This window comes from Crassostrea angulata, chromosome 7 (assembly GCF_025612915.1).
Source record: "Crassostrea angulata isolate pt1a10 chromosome 7, ASM2561291v2, whole genome shotgun sequence".
Lineage (NCBI taxonomy): Eukaryota > Metazoa > Mollusca > Bivalvia > Ostreida > Ostreidae > Magallana > Magallana angulata.
The window spans coordinates 57360520-57382390 of NC_069117.1; the positions used below are offsets into that span (position 1 = coordinate 57360520).

General features: G+C 34.0%; 1 protein-coding gene across 4 annotated transcripts; it reads left to right on the plus strand.

Moving 5' to 3' along the window:
- The first annotated feature begins 1343 nt into the window (after nucleotides 1–1343).
- Nucleotides 1344–19954, plus strand: LOC128157170 (QRFP-like peptide receptor). Of its 4 annotated transcripts, none has more exons than XM_052819597.1 (5): nucleotides 1344–1560; nucleotides 2810–2901; nucleotides 12014–12111; nucleotides 17719–17876; nucleotides 18022–19954. In XM_052819597.1, the coding sequence occupies exon 5, from the start codon at nucleotides 18602–18604 to the stop codon at nucleotides 19778–19780; it is 1179 nt and encodes a 392-aa protein (XP_052675557.1). In that variant the 5' UTR covers nucleotides 1344–1560; nucleotides 2810–2901; nucleotides 12014–12111; nucleotides 17719–17876; nucleotides 18022–18601; the 3' UTR covers nucleotides 19781–19954. The 4 variants fall into 4 exon arrangements, with proteins under 4 accessions (XP_052675557.1, XP_052675556.1, XP_052675554.1 ...); XM_052819596.1 differs by having other exon boundaries at nucleotides 17719–17864; XM_052819594.1 differs by lacking the exon at nucleotides 17719–17876.
- The last annotated feature ends 1917 nt before the right edge of the window (nucleotides 19955–21871 follow it).

Consider the following 21871-nt stretch of genomic DNA (forward strand, 5'->3'; position numbering starts at 1 on the left):
TAGTCTAAATGCGGTTTAACGGAATTTAAACCGATTTTAATTAACAAAAATGTGGAGAGATGACCCACTATACCTTGAAAATGTCATTTTGTAGCCCAACAATTGAACGTTTTAGAAAAAAAATACAAGTCCGTAAATTTGTGGCCAACGTCTCATATATTTTTACGCATTTTGTTGTGAATGAAATGGCTCAGTGGTTGGAGCACCAGCTACATGTATTAGGTAACTTTATAGAACTTGGGTTTTTAGGTTGTGGGTTCGATACTACCAAAACTTAAGGATTTATTATTTTTTTCTTATCTTTTTTTTAAATATTTCAAACTGAATATTGTTAGAAATTACCCTTTTGTAAATTTGTATTATAACATATCAATTATACATTGTATTTAATTGAAAAAATGTTAAATATGAAATAATATTTTACGACTACACAAAATGGGCAGGTGTACCATCTTATTCATATCAGATACTTATCCTGAACGCGTTTGACGTTGGACGTTTGCGTCAGTGTACATGTACGTTGAGGTAGACGTAAAACGTCGTAATATACCTGTGTAAAGAAGAATTGTGAACCATCGTTCTTTGCAACCAATGCTGAAGGTTCACTATCTCACCACTCCAAAAGGTAAGGTCAAAGTCATTAGTCCCCTGTCGGTACTGGTGATACCCTGATAAAAATAATCAGCACTCCAACCAGCGTAAAACATCTGTAGCAACATAAACCAATAATCAATATATTTACATCTGTACAACCGGGTATCTTGAGCAGTTTTATCTTCAAACGACAAATAACTTTGAAATAATAGTGAATAATTATTTACTTGCATTTTTTCAACAAAAGAACTGTAATAATGGATACAATTGATTTTCTTCTACGAATCCAGAGTTGCGATTCTTTGCAAATGCTTAATAAGACTCCTAACTCTTATGATGGCCAGCAGCAATATTTTGTAGAACTGATTTACAATTTTTAATAGGTTTGCAAAATTTGTACATTTGTGTCGTATACTTAGTATTTATTTTGCAAGTTAAAAAAAGAGTCCGAATTCTAACCTGGGACAAAAATCCATCATTTCTGGATGAGAATTGTAGTCGGAAAACTGCTCACTTATTGTCACGTTTATCTGACAACAAAAAAATAAAAAGCCTCTCGTTCTCCTTAGGAAACACCTGCTCAAACGTGACAGATTGTGAAATGGAGCCAGAGGCAGATCCTGAGTGAGCTAATGCCGGAATTCATACTGCGCAAATTCCACTCGACACGAGTTCACGACAGGTTGTTTCAGTTTGTATATTCTTCCAAGTCCGGGTTAATATAAATACCATAAACACTCATCATTTGTACCTTTCCTGAATTACTAAAAACGGACCCAAGTACTTTGATACGGCTCTTTTATAGATTGTCATTAGAATCCTATCCCACGCCTGGTGGATATACCCATTCATTGACCATTAAACAGGCTGGGTAGAAACCATTAATCTAGTGCGCAGAATTTACGCCTTAATATTTGACCGATATTTGGAAGTCTAAAATCAGTTCAGGAGCCTAAAATCACAGGGGTAAGATGTTGAATTATTAAAAAAGCGTTTTTTTTAACAATGCTTCATAGTGCTCTTTGCATAGAAAATATATCCAAAAATACAAGTTTTCGATGATAATGACATTGTAAAGCATTGAAAAATTATCTTCTCTCTGATTTCTGATTTTCTAAAATATCTTGCTAAATATTCAGTTCTGAACTAGAATGTAATTAAATACAAGTTCATTATTAATAAAAAGAAATTAACCAAGTTAAGAACAGCTTGGTTTCAGCAGGAAATAGTAAATAAGATAAAAGCGAAAGAATTACATTAAATGTTGATGCTGCTATGAATCGTTGCTTAAGAATTTTATTGAGATTTTTGCTTTCAATTTATGAAATACATGTAAATGCATAGGTATAGATATTGCATGTATTTCAAGTTCAATGGTAAAAAAAGTAATGCAAAAGCAAATATACCTAATCGACAGCAATCGCGACATGAAATAGTCATTAGTGTATATATATATATATATATATATATATATATATATATATATATATATATATATATATATATATATATATATATATATATATATATATAGATATATATATATATATATATATATATATATATATATATATATATATATAGATAGATATATATATATATATATATATATATATATATATATATATATATATATATATATATATATATATATATATATATATAGAATGCTGTAAACTTTTCATTTTTTCATTTATGAAAACTTAAAATCCCTCTATGCAAGTAAGCAAACATGCCAGATTGGCAGCAATATAAGCCTGATAATGCTTTCTCTTAATAAGAAGAAGATATTATATAAAAGAGGTATCAAAAGCAATGTCATGTTGTAAATTTTGAATTTACTGGGTGGGTGTAAATACAAAATTTACAACATGACAACTAGTTGTACTTACACCCACCCAGTAAATTCAAAATTTACAACATGACAGCATTCTAATGACAATCTATATCAGTACAATCGCACCTTCTTGTGGCTCTCAAACAAACGGAAACAACTTCGAATGAATTATAAAAGTTGGCGCCAATGACGACCCCCTTTTCATTAACCTGGAAATGAATAAGAGAAAATGCTTATCTGTAAATTTGAGCTAAAACTACGATATAACATAAAATATACATTAGAAAAGACATTCAAGGCTTTCTATCCAATATCAAAGTTGATGGGAAGCAACTCAGTTTTGTACATGTATAAAATAATGTCATGATACATTCGAAGCGTTTTTCCGAGCTCTGCCGAAAAAGCCCGAGAAGGTGCGACTGATATCACTCGGAACCTATTCGGAGAAGAACCACTAGATATGCCTAGAGGTGAGATCACTCATTTTCTGCCAAACGAATCTTCTAATATCTTTAAGTGTATGCAAACATTTGAGCATCAGAAACGATTCATGCAAACAATATATTTTAATTAAAGTGGTATGGGACACTTGTCGATATTAATGTTGATAAAAGTACATTACAACTAAAATAGTTTTACACTTTTTGACTAAAATATATTTGTTCAACATATTTGAAAAGGTAAAAATTTCAAAAACCTTAGCGGGATTCAAACTCATATTTACAAATTGATAGCTAACGCCCTAAGGGTTTGCGCTACGCTGATAAGTAACAATTTTGGGTAAGGAAAAAATTATGAGATTAAACTTGAATTTATTTGTTTATTTCGATAGGAATACGTCCCAATATAAAGGTGTCTCATTCCACTTTTTCGTCCATTAGCTATATCTTTACGTTGATACGATTTTGATTGACATGTATTTTTGAAAAGAGGTATATACGAGTACTCTGTATTTACCAAATCAAAATATGTTAAGGCAATTATTTATTTTAATAATACATGGTTTAATAATAGCCAAATATTTTGAATTCAGTCACAGTAACATTAAATTCTGCTTACGAGGCAGTCTGACTTTATTAAGGAGACGGTTACATGCATAATATATTTAGCCCCCGTTTTGGAGAAGTGACACTTAAAGGGATCATAAAGAGTGGTTGAACAAACCTTGACCTTTAAAACTTTCCGTAAGGTCATGCCATGTTCGTTGGAGATACATATACACTCAGTGTTTGTTCATTTCGACATAGCTGTTGCATATTGACCAGGAAAAGGGAATAATTAAATGCTAAGCAGAGGATATTTTTCCCTCCACCGATGCACTAAATTGTACAAAGTTGTGTCGATTCATATGTCCATTACTAAGAGTTAATTATCGTAGCCTTCACTAAAAATTTGAACCAAAAGCTAACATCAATATTTTCTTTGGAACCTGCTATCAAGCTTTGATTCCCGGTTACCCGGTCATCCACATGTTTGGGAAGCTCATTGCCAATTACAGCACAAGACATCAGCAGGCAATGCGAAAACAGACACCACTTTGGCGCCAAAACAAAATGGAAGCTACACGACATACAACTGTATCTGTCTGCTCTAGATGTCTTAATTTTGTTCAGAGCTATAATGCCTTCTATCAAATGTGTCAATAGGACGAGTCAAACCTGAACACGATCGCCCGGGACCGTGTAGCAAATAAGCTATGTTGGCTAATTGAAATACACCGATTGGGTAGTCTTGTGAAATGAAAGCCGAAGAGCCGAAGCCACAATAGCCGAGATGCGTTGTTGACGGGGAAATACAAATTAAAAATAGAATGACAAATGCTTTCTAGCTCTTAAAGGTATATGTGGCGTATCAGGAGTAAAATTGTTCACAGTTGCCATGAGTTTGAGTAAAAATATACATGCTTCTTACAATTAGACGTTAGATTAGATCATTCTTAAAACAGATTACACTCGAAGCATTATAATTCCGATATTGATTAATGTAGAACGATATGAATTTTAATAAAGGCGAAAAACGATTTTAACGTCATCGACACGGTAAACGGAGTAAATACAAACCAAGGGATGCATGTACTGAAAGTGTTTATCCCTACTTCAAAAATTTCTCTATACGAAAATCCACTTGTGGTTTATAACTTATAAAGTAAAGGCATGGAACACATGGAACACGAACCTGACTAGAAAAACCCCGACAACTTCATGATAGAAACTTTAAGTTTAATTTGGCTTTCATCCTATTCCATCAATCTACAAGGTCTCGGAAGATCTTCCCTTTGCTTCTATCTTTGTCAGTCTGTCTCTTGTTATATTTCTTTGCCCAATCTGTCAAACCTAACGGTCTACCACGCTTTCTCGTCGTCGCCATTGTTGTTGATAGACCAAGATAGATGTCATGAGACCCATTTTAGGCGGGCTTATTCAAATCTTTTGGGGTTTTTTTTTAACGCAAGTAAGAGTTGTTTTTTTTATTTCTCGTATCTTTGATTTGTTGAGCGATTGACTTAGACATCTTTTTTATGTTAAAGTCCAACCCTCAGATAAAGTAATGGAGCAAATAATCAGATATTATTCAGTAACGTTATTCACTTAGAATATGCCACATACATCTTTAAACTATATCATACTATAAAATTGCATTTGGAGAAAAAAAATAGATCCTGGAACACTAGGTTGAGTTAATTTTTTCAATATGTAGCCTAGAACATGCCTTCGAAATAATGGAGGATAACAATTGATAAGATGGGTTGATGGATCTACTCATTTCACCGTCTGAACGACGTTTTACAAGGTAACGCAATAGGCCGGACTTGTAACAACCAAGAGCGTGTCAACGCCTACCATGATACAGGACGTTGATCTAAGGGGCCTCGCTCCAAGATCACTGACTTCCGGTTTAGAGCACTCTAAATACAGATTTTATCTTTGTAATATCCAGTCACTTACTACGACAACATTTAAAACATTCAGGACTCAGAAATGGTTTTAATCACCAATTAAATGCCCTGATGCTGTTTTGACTGCACTACAGCATCAATTAAACAGAAGGTCATCGAAAAAAAATCAAGCAGATAAGAGAATTCATTTTTCTGTAATAATACTGATACTGTGAGTTATTGAAGAATGAGATGACGGATCAATTATCTTCATCAGTGTTGTCGGGAATATCGAAGACGACAAAAACATTATTTATTCCTCCAAAGCATTTTTTTGCATGAAGAGATGACGACATTGTCTAATGTTGACAATTTATAAACTTTATTTGACCCCGAGACCGGTTACAAAGTTAATCAAGATGTATAGATCTCGGCTTTACCAAAAGAGGCCAACATGATTGGTTTATCTGAAAACCAGTAGTCTCTCCAACAGATATCAATCGGAGAAAAAATTTTGTATCTTGTTAGCAAGACTTGGAAAATTAACTGAGGATGGAAACTCGCTTCCTGTTCTCGCCCCTTGTAATTTGAGCAGTCTCTTTTTTAACAATTACAAGCACAAACGAAGTGTTTTCAATGTAAAACCAAGAGAGACAAGTTATCTGTCTGTGTAAAACACGAGAACACTGAGAATGAGAAATTCCCAAAATCTTACCTATATAATGACCTTGATCCTTTATAAACATTGACTACTGACCTTCATTTGATCAGATACCTGCATTACAGGTTGTTAAGAGGAAATTACAGATGTAATTTTGCATGCCGACTGAAAAGCGTCAACCCTACAAACAAACAGACGGACAAAAACACACATATTTAGACGCACAGATCTTAGAGAAATATATACAAACTTCATTTTAAATATTCTTTACAGATCGTACATATATATACGTAATTGTCACGTAATTAATAGTATACATGTACAATGTAGTTAGTACGTCGCTACAAAATAGGCATTCTCTCTGTTTTCCTCTGGCATAATTGATGTACAATGAGCTCTAGACCCAATGACATAAGAAAGCGTGCTCGTTTATCCATACACTCTAAATATTATATTTCATAATAAAAATTGTGCAATGATTTATCAGTGTTCTCCAACTTTCATCTCCAAACATAGATTTATCTGTCATCGTTTTATTGCTCGAGGAAATGCCTTCTGAGTGATAGTTTTCCGTTAAAATGTACTGTATGGTAAAGGTGCACGAGGCAAAGCGTACTCTGTTAGGGTGATGCCTGTCATGTGGCGGATTCTCTGGCTCTCTCAAATATTGTCAATTTTTAACGTGAAGGAGCTGCAAATCTTCGATGAAGGGTTGAAAAAAAACAGGAAGTGAATAATTTTCCGATTAATCATCTACTCTTCATCTTGTTCTGGTGCCAATAAATTTGAATTAACCGATATTACCTGAATTTGCGCAGTTAAAGATCACCAGGTGTGTGTTAGATTAGGCCCGTCCATCAAGGCGTCTGTTCAGTGTCCTAGATTGTGACCCACAGTCATTGATGACGCCGGGAAAGACCCAGCATCCGATAAATCAAGCCAACGCCAGACATTCAGAAAGTGCGAACAATTAAAACCAAAAATGGAAATTAGAAATGGTATTGCTGTTTAGTGTTATGGCTTCTAGGATTTCAGTATACGGTATTGTTTTGGCCTGGTTGAGGTCTGAACAGATTTTAAATGATATGTTACTTCAATTTGAATTTTCTATAGTTGTAAAAACTCTAAATCTCGAACTCGAACAGATTGTCGATGAACTTTAATTGAGGAATTTTCGCACAGAGAGAGAGAGAGAGAGAGAGAGAGAGAGAGAGAGAGAGAGAGAGAGGATGCCACTCAAGTATTTCAGTCATAGATAGTGAAATAACCTTTGCTTTTGGTTGATAAAATAAAGTCTCCGATATTGTTGATACTGTTCAATACTTCATGCTATAAGTCAAAGATTATTGGCCTTCATTTGCACCCCGTCAGTTGTACTTATTTGCATTGTGTAGAGTAACAACTGTAGTGTAATGAATAAATGGAATGCTTGATTTAATAAATATCAAAACCTAAATCTGAAATGAATGAAAAGGTAATTACATGTAATTGTTTTTACAAACTTCATTTCTCATGAAATTATGTGTTAATGGTTGAAGTCTTTGGTATAGTATTGATACCTTTTCGTTACTTCTATAGATCAGAAAGTTTCAAAGTGAGTGTATCTAAGTTTTTCATAGTACATCAGTAGTAACGATGTGAACGTATGGTAAATAAAAAGCCCAAAAAGGAAAAAAAAATATTATTGTACTTAGATTTTTTCTTTAAATGTTTTAATTTTTCTCTATTTTTTGTTTCATTTTTTTCTCTAGTAAGTTTTGGTAAAAGAAAACTGCACATTCTTGATTTATTTTTTCGATTCAAAAGTTTAAATTCGTTTAACGACTGTTTAACTTTACTTGCATGTACATGTAACCTTTACGTGTACAAACACAGTTAGACCAAAAGTGCGTCGTCTCGTTTTGCGCAATTCAGAATGCACGTTAGCAGCCTTTATTGTTATAGTGCAGCTTAATATTCCAAGTTGAGGCTAATAAGTTGTCCTTTGTACCATGTTTGGCAGACGTCACACGTCATAGGGCTTTCCGGGGCTCCCACGTGGTCGTATAGACAAGCGATGGTAAATCTGTGCGGAGGATTAAGCACAGATATCTAACGAGCCGATTTATCAATTATAAACGATGTTTGAAAATCAGTCGAGTTTAGATGCTAATCCATGAGTCTGGTTTCTACTTTAATCTAACCTTTAGCGTTGGTTATAAACCCCAATAAGGGGTTTGATTGTTCACGATTATACATTCGTTTAGAAAGTTAAATTTAATTTTCTTTCTTTCTACTCTGCATTAGAGTGATTAGGATCTTGAATTTAGCAATTTAATTTAATTTTAATTATGACAATTCCTTATATTTCTTCAAAATCTAATCATTAAATAACATGATAACGTTTTAAACTCCCTACTCTTAAATTTAATTATGAATACTGTTGTATTAACGCCTAGTAATGACTTCTTGGGAGAAGGGAAACAGGAAGGATTTTTGCCTTTGACAGGGTACCTTTCTTCGTTAAAATTGCTATCGCATATCTAAAACATAGGAAAATTCAGAACCTAGGTATTGATGATAGAATGGCGTGTTGACTTGTTGATGCATGACACAAAAATCGAGGGGTAAATATCCAGACTAATTGGGTTTTGGCATCTAAAATCAAAAATAGTTTGTTGGTTTTTTTGGTGGTATTTAGTATGATTTTCCTAATTGATTTCGTCTTGGTTTACACAGTCTTTCTGTTGAATAGATTTATCAAACGCTCAGAATGAGACAGGGACAGTATTTCAGTAAAATCAAATATTCTTAACGTTATAAAACCAGTCCACTCTTATTAAACTTCGAAGAAAAAAAAAGTAATCAAACCTACAACTGCACAACCAAATACAGTTGTGTTGGTTTTTTTTCTTAGATTTTAAACTTTTCGCTTCAGTATATACTATATACTTTTCGGTCATTGTGTAATTTGAATTTCTTCTTATATAGCCATTGTTACATGTACTTAATATATTACTTATTTAAGATCACCCAATGCATCAGTGCATTGCTAGAAAAGAATTAAAGGGACTTGAACACAATTTAAGATCAACATTTTAATTTTAATTTTTTATATATAAAATGGTTTACTTGCACATTTTGAATGATTGTTCAAAATTTGAATGTTAGAATTGTCATAAAGGAGATACAGAGGTAAGAACTCATTGTTATGTAACGAAGCTCGAGTCTTATATTTGTTTACAAGTATGGCATTAAAAATTTTTTTGACATAATAACTCGTGGGAAACAAGGCAAACCTATTTAATGTGTTTATAAAATATATTATCAATAGAAGAAGCAACATTTGATTGAAACTTATACCAATAAAATACATATGTAAAAAATAACAAGGGTCGAACTTTGTTTACAAAACAAAGAATTCCAAACGCTGTGCCTTGCTTATAACTCAATATCTGACCTTCAAATTTTGACAAAGCATTAAAGATACCCATATTATCCATTCTAAACATAAAAATGGAAAAATAAAATTCAAAATTTTGAGCTCAAATCGTGTCCAAGTCCCTTTACGTCTCAATTTGTTCCATAATTATATTAAAGTTGTGTTCTATCGTTTTCCAAACTTTGACGGGGGCGTACAAGGCGATATATATCCCCACATCTTGGAGCAATAAAAACAATTTGATCAAATGTTGCACAGATAATATTTTCTGTCTTGTACATACATTGTTAATATTATAAATTTAACGATGCATATCAATAACATGCTTCCAATCTGTAAACAAGAGATCTAGGTTTTCAAATTAGACCACACGACGTTTTATGCATGAATCTTGCCCATTTACTTTGCTATGTTATACATTTTTGGTATGTATGGGTGTAGACTCCAACCTAAATATATTTTTGATAAAATAAGTTTTCACTCTTTATTATTGATTTATCAAAGTGAAGTCTAGACCCATTATGGGTAAAAACTCGTGGTTTTCATAAAAATCTCAAAACTTTCTTTATAGCTGTCAAACTATTAGAATTTTTTACAATGATCAATATGTGTCAAGGTCGCTCTGTGTGATAGGCGGAGGACTGTGGACAGTGCCTCTCGGCTGAGGGGGTGTTCGAATCATAGCAGCGTTTTTTGTTTTGTTTGGTTTTTGATTGAATATCTGCGCTTTGGCTTTCTTTTAGGTAAACCTTTTCAAAATCTTTTTGATACAATAGATTTATTTGGAATTTTTTTAATAACTGTCAGAAAGCGAAAATAAAACCCCAAAACACAATGTTCTTGTCCAGTCCAAATAATGTCAAATAAACAATAGCGCTAGCACAGTCAGAGATCACGCTGTGATGTAATGAAAATAAACATAGAAATCAAACTATAAAGTATAAATGCATGTTTGATAATGATTAGGTAATAAAGTACTATATTATAACATTACATGTACTGATGCAAACATAAAAATAAACGAGTTTTTTTTTATATAAGAGATGTACATAAGTAACATAAATATCCTAGGTGTAAGGGATTCGACAAGCATTGCATTCTCTTCTCCTTTCAAAAGTAATAAACAGGTTTTAGGTTTGTTTTTTTCACATATGAAGTGTTAAAATGTTGTTTACGGCAGTGAATGTATCGATTCAATGGAATCATCTCATATTCGTAAAAGCGTGACGTTGTTGGCCTTATCGTATAAACTATATCAAGGCGGAATTTCACCCAATCTTATTTCCGGGGTCATGAACTTTATTTTGACTGAAGAGTTCAGTGTGCTAATGAACAATATTTGTACACACTAAATGCATTTACTATATATTCTCGGTTACCATGACATTATTGCCTCTCAATATTGTTGGCGAAATGAATAGCCTGACCTATTCAGTCTACGTGTAATTAGGCTTCTTGTAGCCCCGCTTGTAGCTATGAAGAAACAACACCATAAGAATTTGATAAACTAGGGACTGGACGCGGTGTACTGTTATCCCGCGGTGAGTTTGATCAGCCTATCGATCTGTCATAGCTCCTCCATGAGAGAAATCGTCATAGTGCCCCAATATCGTGGGGAAGACTTCCAGTTTCTCTATACCTTTGTCTAAATCATATATACTACCTCACCAATGGCATTTGTTAAACTCTGGTGTTGGATAAGGCTTCCAACGACCTCATAATGGGAGAGGGAGCCTTGACTCCGGAAAAGTAAAGATTTTGTTAATCTTAAAGGTAAAGTTAAATTTACAACAACAACAAAAACAACAGATAGGCGTCAACCCCTCCCCCTTTCTAGAAAGGAAAACTTTCCTTTATATGACATTTGCAACTATTAAAAAAAGTCCATACGGTAGTAAAAATGAGAGTAAAACTTTTTTTTTTCTTAAGAAGCCAGCATGATTGCTCATTAACCATATATACTAAAAGTTAACGAGGAAAAAGTCGTAAAAAAAGCATTCCATCCTACTAAAGTTTTCTTTATTGATTGTAACATTTTTAAAATGACATCACACTTTAATCAGAGAGCCATTTTAAATTTACTGAAGAAGAACATGGTCATTATAACATCATTGAAAACTGAAAGCTTGAGGCTTCTTGTAACAATGCAGGCTTTATGTAATATAGATAAAAGATAATCTGAAAACAGTCAAAGCTTATTATACTTTTTTGTCGCTGTTGATTGAGAAAAACTTACGGATCATTCCTTCGCTAATGTGTAGGCTTTGCAAATTATATAGCTTTGGCGACTACGGAATTTTTCATCATAAAACTCTAATCTGCGTTCGTAGGAAATACCGCGAACACAGGGAAAGAGTTCCTCTCCTCCAGGGGAGAATAAGATTGCTTCGCAAACTAATGTGTATTTAATTAATTTATGAACGGGAATTACACGTGAAATTTCTGTTGATTGTTGCTGAGTGCACCTCGTTTCGAATCCATGTACAAGCAACACCTGGACGACCGATTAACATGAAACAGAGCGAGATTCTTCCAGCTTACATCAGATTTACATCTAATGTTGTGCTTGTATAATGTGTGATGTAAGTTAACATCAAATGTTGTGTAGCCCTTGTCATTTTACAGGGCCGTATCTGGAACCCTAATACGTGCCATTGTCATTGTGACGTCAACAGTACTGTGGAAGAGCCAGATTCGATTCAGCCTTGGAAACGAATTAGTAGGTAAGGCAGTGTAATTCACAAGTTCATGGACTGTTGATATGTACTTTATATTTCGTGGCTCAGGCCTTTATGATTTCTCTGTTGTATTTCAAACCACAGCTGTAATGCATGAACATGTTTGAGCTTCCCTGTTTGGCGTGCGCAGGTAATCAATGTTTTCACGTATTTTTTTATTAGATTTTTCCTGATTAATGGCGTAAGCAATTGAATTTTAATTCTCTCTATTATTGAAGACCTTTGTTGTGTCTCCATTACTATCATTATTGGCTTTCGGAATGTTTTTCCTGTCGAGCTAATAGACTATTTGGATTTACCTCGTGCTAATTACAAAAGAAGGGTACGCAAACATAGCATATGCTTACAAATAATTCAACAAGTCTGGTTAACCTACCGACACAACATGTCCAGTTCACCCACCGACAAAACATGCCCGGTTTAAAACACCGACATAACATGTCCGGTTTAAACCATCGACACAATATGGACACTTTAAAACACCGAAACAACATGTCCGGTTAAAACCATCGACCCAACATCCCTGCTTTAAAACACCGACACAATATGTCCGGTTTGATACACCGACACAATATGTGAGGTTAAAAACACCGACACAACATGTCCGGTTTAAAACATCGACACAACATCTCCGGTTTAATACATCGACAAAACATGTACGGTTTAAAACGTCAAACAGTATGTACGGTTTAAAACACCGACACAATATGTCCGGTTTAACCCATAGACACAATATGCAAGGTTTAAAACACCGACATAATATGCACAATTTAAAACACCGACACAATATGCACGGTTTAAAACATCGACACAATATGCACGGTTTAAAACATCGACACAACATGTCCAGTTTAAAACATCGACGACACAATATGTACGGTTTAAAACATTGGACATGTTGTTTAAAACATCGATAAACATGCACAGTTTAAAACATCGACACGACGTGCATAGTTTAAAACATCGACACAATCTGTAAGGCTTAAAACACTGACTCATCATGCACATTTTAAAACATGGACACAATATGTCCGGTTTAACCCATCGACACAATATGCAAGGTTTAAAACATCGACACGACGTTCACAGTTTAAAACATCGACACAATCTGTAATGTTTAAAACACCGACTCATCATGTCCGGTTAAAAACATCGACACAATATATGTCCGGTTTAAAACATTGACACAATATGCAGGGTTTAAAACACCGCCACAATATGTCCGGTTTAAAACATCGACACAACATGACCGGTTTAAAACATCGACACAATATGTACGTTTTTTGGTTGTTTTTTGTTGTGTTTTTTTTTATCTTTAATTAAAATCATTCTTCATCACAAAACATACATATTTTGATACTCGTATCGTATAAATATATCTTCTGTGTAATAAGCATAGTTTTACATACATGAAAAAAATACTATTGTACATAAATCTATTGTACAAAAATTATAATAATAAGTATTCATCATAAACGTACATCGTATTACTGTATCACAAATCATATATCAAAATATGGTACTTCATATACTGTTTTGAAATTATAGAAAGTTTCCAACATTTTTATAAAAATCGTTTTTATTTCTACCAATATTGGTGATAATTACCATCTGGAGAAAAAGAGTATTTTTAAGCTTGTGCCTTAGGTCTTGCGCGCACATTCTTTCTTTCTGAATTCAAATATGTACGGTTTAAAACATCGACACAACATGCACGGTTTAAAACATCGATACAACATGTACGGTTTAAAACGTCGACACAGCGTGTACGGTTTAAAACGCCGACATAATATGTACGGTTTAAAACCTCGACACAACATGTACGGTTTTAAACGTCGACACAACATGTACGGTTTAAAACATCGACACAATCTGTAAGGTTTAAAACATCGACACAATCTGTAAGGTTTAAAACACCGACACAGTATGACCGGTTTAAAACATCGACAGAACATGGTAGGTTTAAAAGTTATGTTTAAACTAAGTTAATGATGATGTAGATCTCAAAGAAATGCAGAAAAGCGCGACTTATGCCCCAACGGCTAATATTTTATTAATATTTCTCAGCAAATTACTAAATCCTATACATGAAAACTGATGAATGTTTAATATCCTATCGAGATTCTGTGGTTTTGTGGGAATGTGTTCGCCACTTTCGGGAGACAGTAAGTTGCTACTTCCTTTATTAAGACACAAGCATGTTGCGGATAACATCAGATAAACCTGCATATATTTTGGATAATCACCTTAATAAGTTTCTAGCGTTATAATGCCTCCTTGATAATTGTCACGTTTAATCAATCAAAAGAGCCATGTTTTCTATTTTCTATGCACCACTTATCAATATAGGAGTATTAAATCTCAATAATGTTCCCTTAATCAGCCCCGTGAGCGTTTATGCTTGTAAATGATAAATGATAAAAAATCCGTAATATTCGATTTTATTAGCCCATTTATCCAGACTGTCAAAAGAAATTGCTAGTATTTACAAAAATACCAAAAAACTGTGGAAATTAACAACTGTATATGAAATGACTTATAGGTTTGTGCTTAGTCCCACACTTTTAAATTCTCTAGAACTAGTCTTATTTTACCTTGAAAAATTACAAAGATCAAAGTGGTCAAAAATATAACTTACAAACGGGAAAAGAACTTCTCCCTTAGAAGTAGATTTTCAGATTAAGATAGAATAATCAAAAGAACCAACACATTTCTGTGAAAGTTACGTAGGTGTAGAGATATAGTGTAAACTTCTTTAGATTCCGGACATTGAGCAAAGGTTTTGTATCTGCCTTGACGCCCATCAAGTCAAGTAGAGTCAAGTTCCGCACTAAATCTTGGAACAATGCTACAGAAATGAACGGATAAAGCAACATTCCGACGTCCTGTAGACATATTTGACAGTGTTGTTTTTTTGTTCAACCGTTGCTTATTGGTCCTAACATTTTTAATCAAAGTCTGTTTTTTCTTATTTATTTTCCTAGTCTCTGATCCGGCACGTTATAAATCATGCCGCCTCGAAGAAATCTTCGGGAGTGGGTTAATCGGTTTTAATTAAAAAGAGTTTAATACATCCAGAAGTTAAAAAATTATGTCGCAAATCTTTCTGTAAATATAATAACACATATACTTATTTTTTGCATAAAGAAAATTTTACAAAGGAATCATATGTGTTTATCTAATCTCATAATATAAGAAAAATACTAAATGTAGATTCAGAATAAGTGCACAACTTACGAGTTGAAAGAGGTAGATATGAATTTGCAAAAAATAATACTGGTCAAAGAATTCCTTTAGAAAGAAACAAAAGGACATGTTTATTATGTAACCAAAATTGTTTAGAAGATGAAAGTCACTTTCTTACTGAATGTCCATTACATAAAGAAGAAAGAAATTCATTTTTCCATTATGTCTCAATACTCAACAAAAACTTTATACTTTAAACAAAGAAAGACAAATTTATCTGGTTAATGTCGAATGAAGACAAAACAATACTTACAAAGTGAATTTCTGATCAATGCTTTAAAAAAAAGACAGAATACTTTGAGATCTAAATGAAAGGTGAAATACTTATACCAATCATGATACTATCTTTATATATGTATAAACTACTTTTATGACTTTATATTATATGCACACTGTTCATATGTTTTGACATACTGATGTACATTTGCCCAGCTGTTACAAGTTCATGTATGTGTATGGACTATTTTAATATGTAGAATCTCTCTTTTAGGCATTTCTATCTAATATCTGTAATCTTGTATGCCCTCTGGGCCCATAATTGGAAATAAACTATCATTATTATTTTTATAATAACACATTTGATAACACTTCAACTGATAGATCAACGACAAAGAGCTGTTGTTTTAACCATTTAAAGGCCCAAGACAATGGCATTGTATAGCTGTTGTTGCATTTAATCATCAGTGCTTTCTCTATTAAATAGATTTGAAAAAAAGAAAGCAAAAAAGTTTTTAAAGAGTTAAAAAGCACTGTACGATATCATTTTTATGTTAAGAAAAAAAATATCATTGATTCCTATGGAGTAGTAGTTTTTGCATCACTTGTAGATATTCCCAAGTTTTCTAAATGATCCCCCCCCCCCCGACATAATTTTTGCCAGAAAATATTAATAATACTAAATAAAATATGCCGGATGGAGAACAAATTAACAGCAGATCTACCTACTTTTGGACTTGATTATTTAGCCATTAACTGTCATTTAGTAAAATAAAAAAAAAGGAACTTTCTAACATTTTAGCTATGAGTGTTGACATGTACCTATTTATACAAAGCTCTTTTCATAAAGAGATTAATATGGTCTAAAAATGGCCACGACAAATTAGCCGTCTTAGTAAAAAAGATTAAAAAGACTGCTAAAGTACAATTAATGACAGATCTGTTTTTATAAAGCTTGCATAAAAGTACTTAGTTAAATGTCATCTATTCAATCCATATACTATTCTTACTATAATAAATACTTCAAATAGAATTGAAAAAGCTTTATAGGTCAAAGGTTAAATTATCAAACCCAAAAAATAACCTATGGTTTTTCTTGGGGGAAATAGTACTGCGAAGTTGATGACATGTTTTTGAGTGACACAAAAAAACCCAATTAATTAAGTCAATATTTATTCTATTTGACCTTGGGTGTTAAGTGCATGCACAGTTTTGCAACTGTGCTGTATCTATTATAAAGGTTAGCAATCAAAAATTAATGTTCAATTCTTTCTGTGTTTTATCTTTGTTAAGTAAATATATTCTTTCTGTCTTTGAACTATAGGGCATCCTTTGTTGATCGTGAAAATATTCCCCCCACAGAATTAGATAGAAGTGGCCATTAACCTTGACAAAGACAATTTTGTTGCGGAGGAAGCCTTTGTATAACCTTGATACCAAGTTTGTGGTATGAAACCAAGAATGCCCGACTTTTCCTCATGATTAAAAATACTAAAATGACCACACGGCTGTGTCTCTCTGATTTACTTTGATATTTTTCATCATATTGTTAAGTTATCTGATAGTTTTATAGCTAGCGTTATTACGTGTGTCTGGAATTTTTAATAACTAATGTTAAAAATAGAAAACCCGTGTTTTGTTGTGTTTTTTAAATACAATGTAGAAAATTCGACACTGCTCTATATTGGTTATTTTGTTTTCTTTAATTTTTTTTTTACATTTGAATTAATTCCTATTGGATGTGGAAAGCGTTAAAGGACTCAAGTGTTTGGTACTCATCAATTTTGCGTGGATATACATTGAAGTCAATAGAAGAAAAGATGAGTGCAATGGATAAAATACATGTAACTTTATCGTGTAAATAACATAGATAATCAATTGCTATTCCATGTATATAATGATAGATGAAGTCTAGGACGGGTAAGATAATATTTAGCCCCCTCCATTTAGAACCCCCTCCCCACCAACCCCAGCAAAGCGTCTAAGGCGGAAAGTCCCGGTTCCTGCGTTCTGGATCACTGTTTGTGTTCCCAAGTTTAAAAAATTCAAGTGGAACCAGATAAAACTTGATAATTAAATTGCATCACACTATCACAACAGTTAATGTAATTGGTCTCTTAATATTTTTAGATATTTTCCCGTCTGTGTTCTAATCAGATTGGATATATGCAGATGATGGAATCATCTCCAGGAGTAACCTCTATTCTGGACAGGATAGCAATCTTTTACACAGTTTCAGGCGCTGGTTCAATCAATGGTTCAATGGAGGGTTGGATGTACAAATATTTGTTAGGCGTTTTAGACAACATGTTTTGTTGTAGCTAATTGTCATTCATCTATTTTCAAGTGTCATTCACCTAATTTGGAAATGGGATTTTTTTATGATTTGCACTGACAGATTTACTAATTTGTTGACTATTTCATATTTTGAAGGATTATCGGAGTTAATCGTCGATTAATATCGTTCCCTCAGTCCCTGGTCAGCCTTCAGGTAGACAGTGTGTCGCACGGAACAATACACCTGGCGAGAGGATAAGAGCGCGGCCACTTCATTCAGCCTGTTAGGGGAATTATCATTAAAACACATGCTGGTGTATTTTGTTTACTTGAAAAACAAAATAACTCGAACATTATATTAACATGTGTAAAGGATATCACCGATGTACTACCGATAGCTCTTAACTCTTAGATGGTGATTTATTGCTGATAATTTTCTTTGATTTTTTGGAATGGAAACGTTGCAAACATTTACGCTGTACAAGTGTCTGTTTACTCTGGAGATTGTGAATTTGTGTTTATGTGATGGACTCAGCATCGTCGAAAGATAACTGACCAGCGATGATGCTACAGTAGATTTTACTCTGCATATATTTAACGCTTGTTAACCCAGCAGCGTACGCCTCTTTGCCTCTATAAGTAGTCTTTTTGCAGTGAAATATCGATACAGCGGCGCGCAGTGAATATCATCGAGTATCTTACATGGCTTTCTCAGTCTTTGACGGGTAAGCAAAGCATGGAGTCCCTGCAAAACATAAGCGACAACGCGACGGGAGACGTTATGTCCCAGTTTTCTTTTGGATACCTATCCGAGGATGCCAACTTCACCGGGGCTGACACTTTCAACTACTATGATTTCGACTTGGAGAAATTTGCGGAAACTATGCGAGAAGAGCTCAAAGGATACAAGGAGCCGCGAACCATCGCTCTGATGTTTCTCTACTCCATCGTTTTCATCGTCGGACTTTTCGGAAACATATTTGTCATCGTCACAGTTTTTCATTACAAACACATGCGAACTTTGACCAATGTGTTTTTAGTAAATCTGGCCATCAGTGACCTGTTGGTCGTGCTTTTCTGCATTCCAATCACGCTGGGAACGTACGTTTACAAGGATTACGTCTACGGCATCGGGATGTGTAAACTGACGTCGTTTCTCCAAGGAAGCGCGATTTCTGTGAGTTCTCTCAGCCTTCTCACGATCAGCATCAACCGGTTCATTGCCATACACAGACCTTTACGCGCAAAAATCATATTCTCAAAACGGCGCGTTTACTTTGTAATTGTGGCCATTTGGTGCATATCTTTCGCCGTCTTTGTGCCTTTATTGGTTGTGAACAATATTAAAAACATCGGAATTCCGCCATTCTTCAGCAAGCGGATTTGTAACGAGCATTGGGACATACCGAACGGGAAAGAGTTGTACAACATCCTGGTATTTATCTCAATTTTCTTGATACCACTGATCGCTATGGTGTTTGCGTACACTAAGATAAGTTTGGTACTGTGGAGGAACAACGACAAACCCATCACCCAGACTCGGAGGGTGATTCTACAGAGGCGGCGGACGGTCAAACTGTTGATCTGTGTTGTCGTCATATTCAGCGTTTGCTGGCTACCCTACAACTTCACCAACATTTGGTTAGAATTTAACATTACCACCGCCAGCGTTGTCGTTTCCGAACAGATATACCCTCTGTTTCAATTGCTTGGAATTTCTAACTCCGCGATAAACCCGATCTGCTATTGCATGATGAGTAGTGGGTTTCAGAAAGCGTTCATAAGGTTATGTTGTAGACGGAGATTGAACACGAAGCCCGATGTTATTCTGATGGTGAAATTCAAGGACGGGAGTTCCGAAAGTCAAGAAATGACGGAACTGACGACTAGATTATCGAGACACACTGCTCACTGATTATGACGTCATAACAGTCTTATTTATAGACTTGTGTCATTACAATATTTATTTGATTAACACGACATCATCCGATTATTGCTTAATATTTATTTAACATTGTGATATCTATATTTTCTTGTTTTTTTCCTGAAATGAATTATTTTATTTGTTATAAAGTTCTCAGCATATAAAGAACCGACTCATGTTCTGATGTTGTTGAGTTAACACGACGCGGGAGAGCGCGATGGCGATTAGACGGCGTCAAAGCCAGCTTATTTTGTCTTGAAACAACTTTAAACAACTCGCCTCCAATTGGGAAGAAATAATTGATATTAAGAGGATCGGCAAGTGTTCAGTGCCCTATAGGTATGCTTGAAATAGTTTAAACAACACACAGAATTTGGGATTAGGGCATCAAAAGCAAATGTACTCGTTAGTTCCTATCAATTTAGTAGGGTATTTATTAAAAACAGATACAAATCGCACAGACACGGACAGGATAACCTCAGTCTATAAGAAGCTTATTCACATCTGCAGTATCAAAGCGAGCGATTGAAAACCATTACATTGTCTGTGTATATTTACTACAGAATTACGAAACATCTCTGAAAGAAATTTCTGTAAGTGATAAACTTTCCAACGTAATTCTGTCAATGCGCAAGATACATTATACGATTTGATTTTTAGGAAACGCAAAAAACAGCCGTCATAAAGAAAAAAAACGCATTAACTGTCAGTAGTATTGCAAAGAAATTACAGCAGTTCCACTCTGATTAAAGCGAAGATGACAATGACGATTAGTTGGTTGAAGAGAATGACGGACTAATGGGGGAAAGCAAGACAAGTTCATGAATTTAAATAACATTTTTATCGCCTTGAACTTTTATAGTGTAAAAGTCGTTATTTTTATATTTGAAAATTAAATGGGAAAGTTTGGCTATAAATGCTATAAATATGAGGGGGGTTTGTTGGGTATGTTTGATATGTAACATATTAAAATACACTGTATCGTAAATCTAATTACATTTACATCTATACCATACATTTCTACCTAGCTACATCAAAAACACAATGTTTCATTCAGAAGACTGGATTCCATATTTGATCTGGCGTAATTTTTTTATGATATAGTGTTTCAGACTTTATTTCAAAGCAGGGATTTAGTAAAATCGGGGTTTTTTTGCGATTAGAGATAGGTATAGTTAATTTTTAATTTGGATTTGTTGTTCGGCGGGATGGCAAATGATGAAGACTTTTTATTGTAACTTCAGTTATATTAAATTTTGATATATCCTGATATATCGACGACTGGTTTTATTATGTTTATCTTAAAAACTGAATTTAAGGTATAAAATTATCAGGATCATTATGACGGAAAGGTTTGAAAATAAGCACCAACACAACAGAGCTGCACGGGTGCCGAAATAAAGTATTTTGTCTTAGATAAAGATTTTTATGAATTAACAGTAAAGAAACCCTTAAGAAAGTGACACGTCTTGATTCTACTCCTTATTTTGTTTGACGTGGACTAAAGTAACGAGCCGTAACACAGGGGAAAATAAGCCTTAATGCCACTCTCTTGTTGTGAATTACATCTGACTGTTTTCCCACAAATGTTCATTTAAAAATATAAAAATTTGGTGTTGTGACTATTTTCCTCCCTACAAAATAGTCATAACACAACATTTTATTTTCAAATAAAACATTTGTCGGAAGACACAAGCACTGGCACTGACAGAACAACCCTTTGGCAGCAATACGGCACAATTTTTGCTGAAAGAAAAACCGGGGATAATAACAATAAACGGCACCGACAACATATACATTCTTAAAAAGTGCGTGATTTTAAGAACGGCCAACGTGTGTTATATTGGTAAGAATGATAAGATTCCTCTCAATTTTCATAGGTTATGCGCAAGATTTCACAGATCGGAACAAATATATCAAGCTTATAGCCCGAGTAAGTAATAATCCGAACAGGTTTTGAGATAAACATGTAACTGAAATAAAGGTTTTGCCGTTTAACATCCCTGTATGCTAGCAGGGCGTAGGTGGTGCTTTGTATAACAATCTCAGCACAACAATTGGATATCACACCTTGATCTATTT

Bases quoted from the DNA above. Each gene is read 5' to 3' on its own strand.
- LOC128157170 (XM_052819597.1), top strand. From the start codon at position 18,602: ATGGAGTCCCTGCAAAACATAAGCGACAACGCGACGGGAGACGTTATG.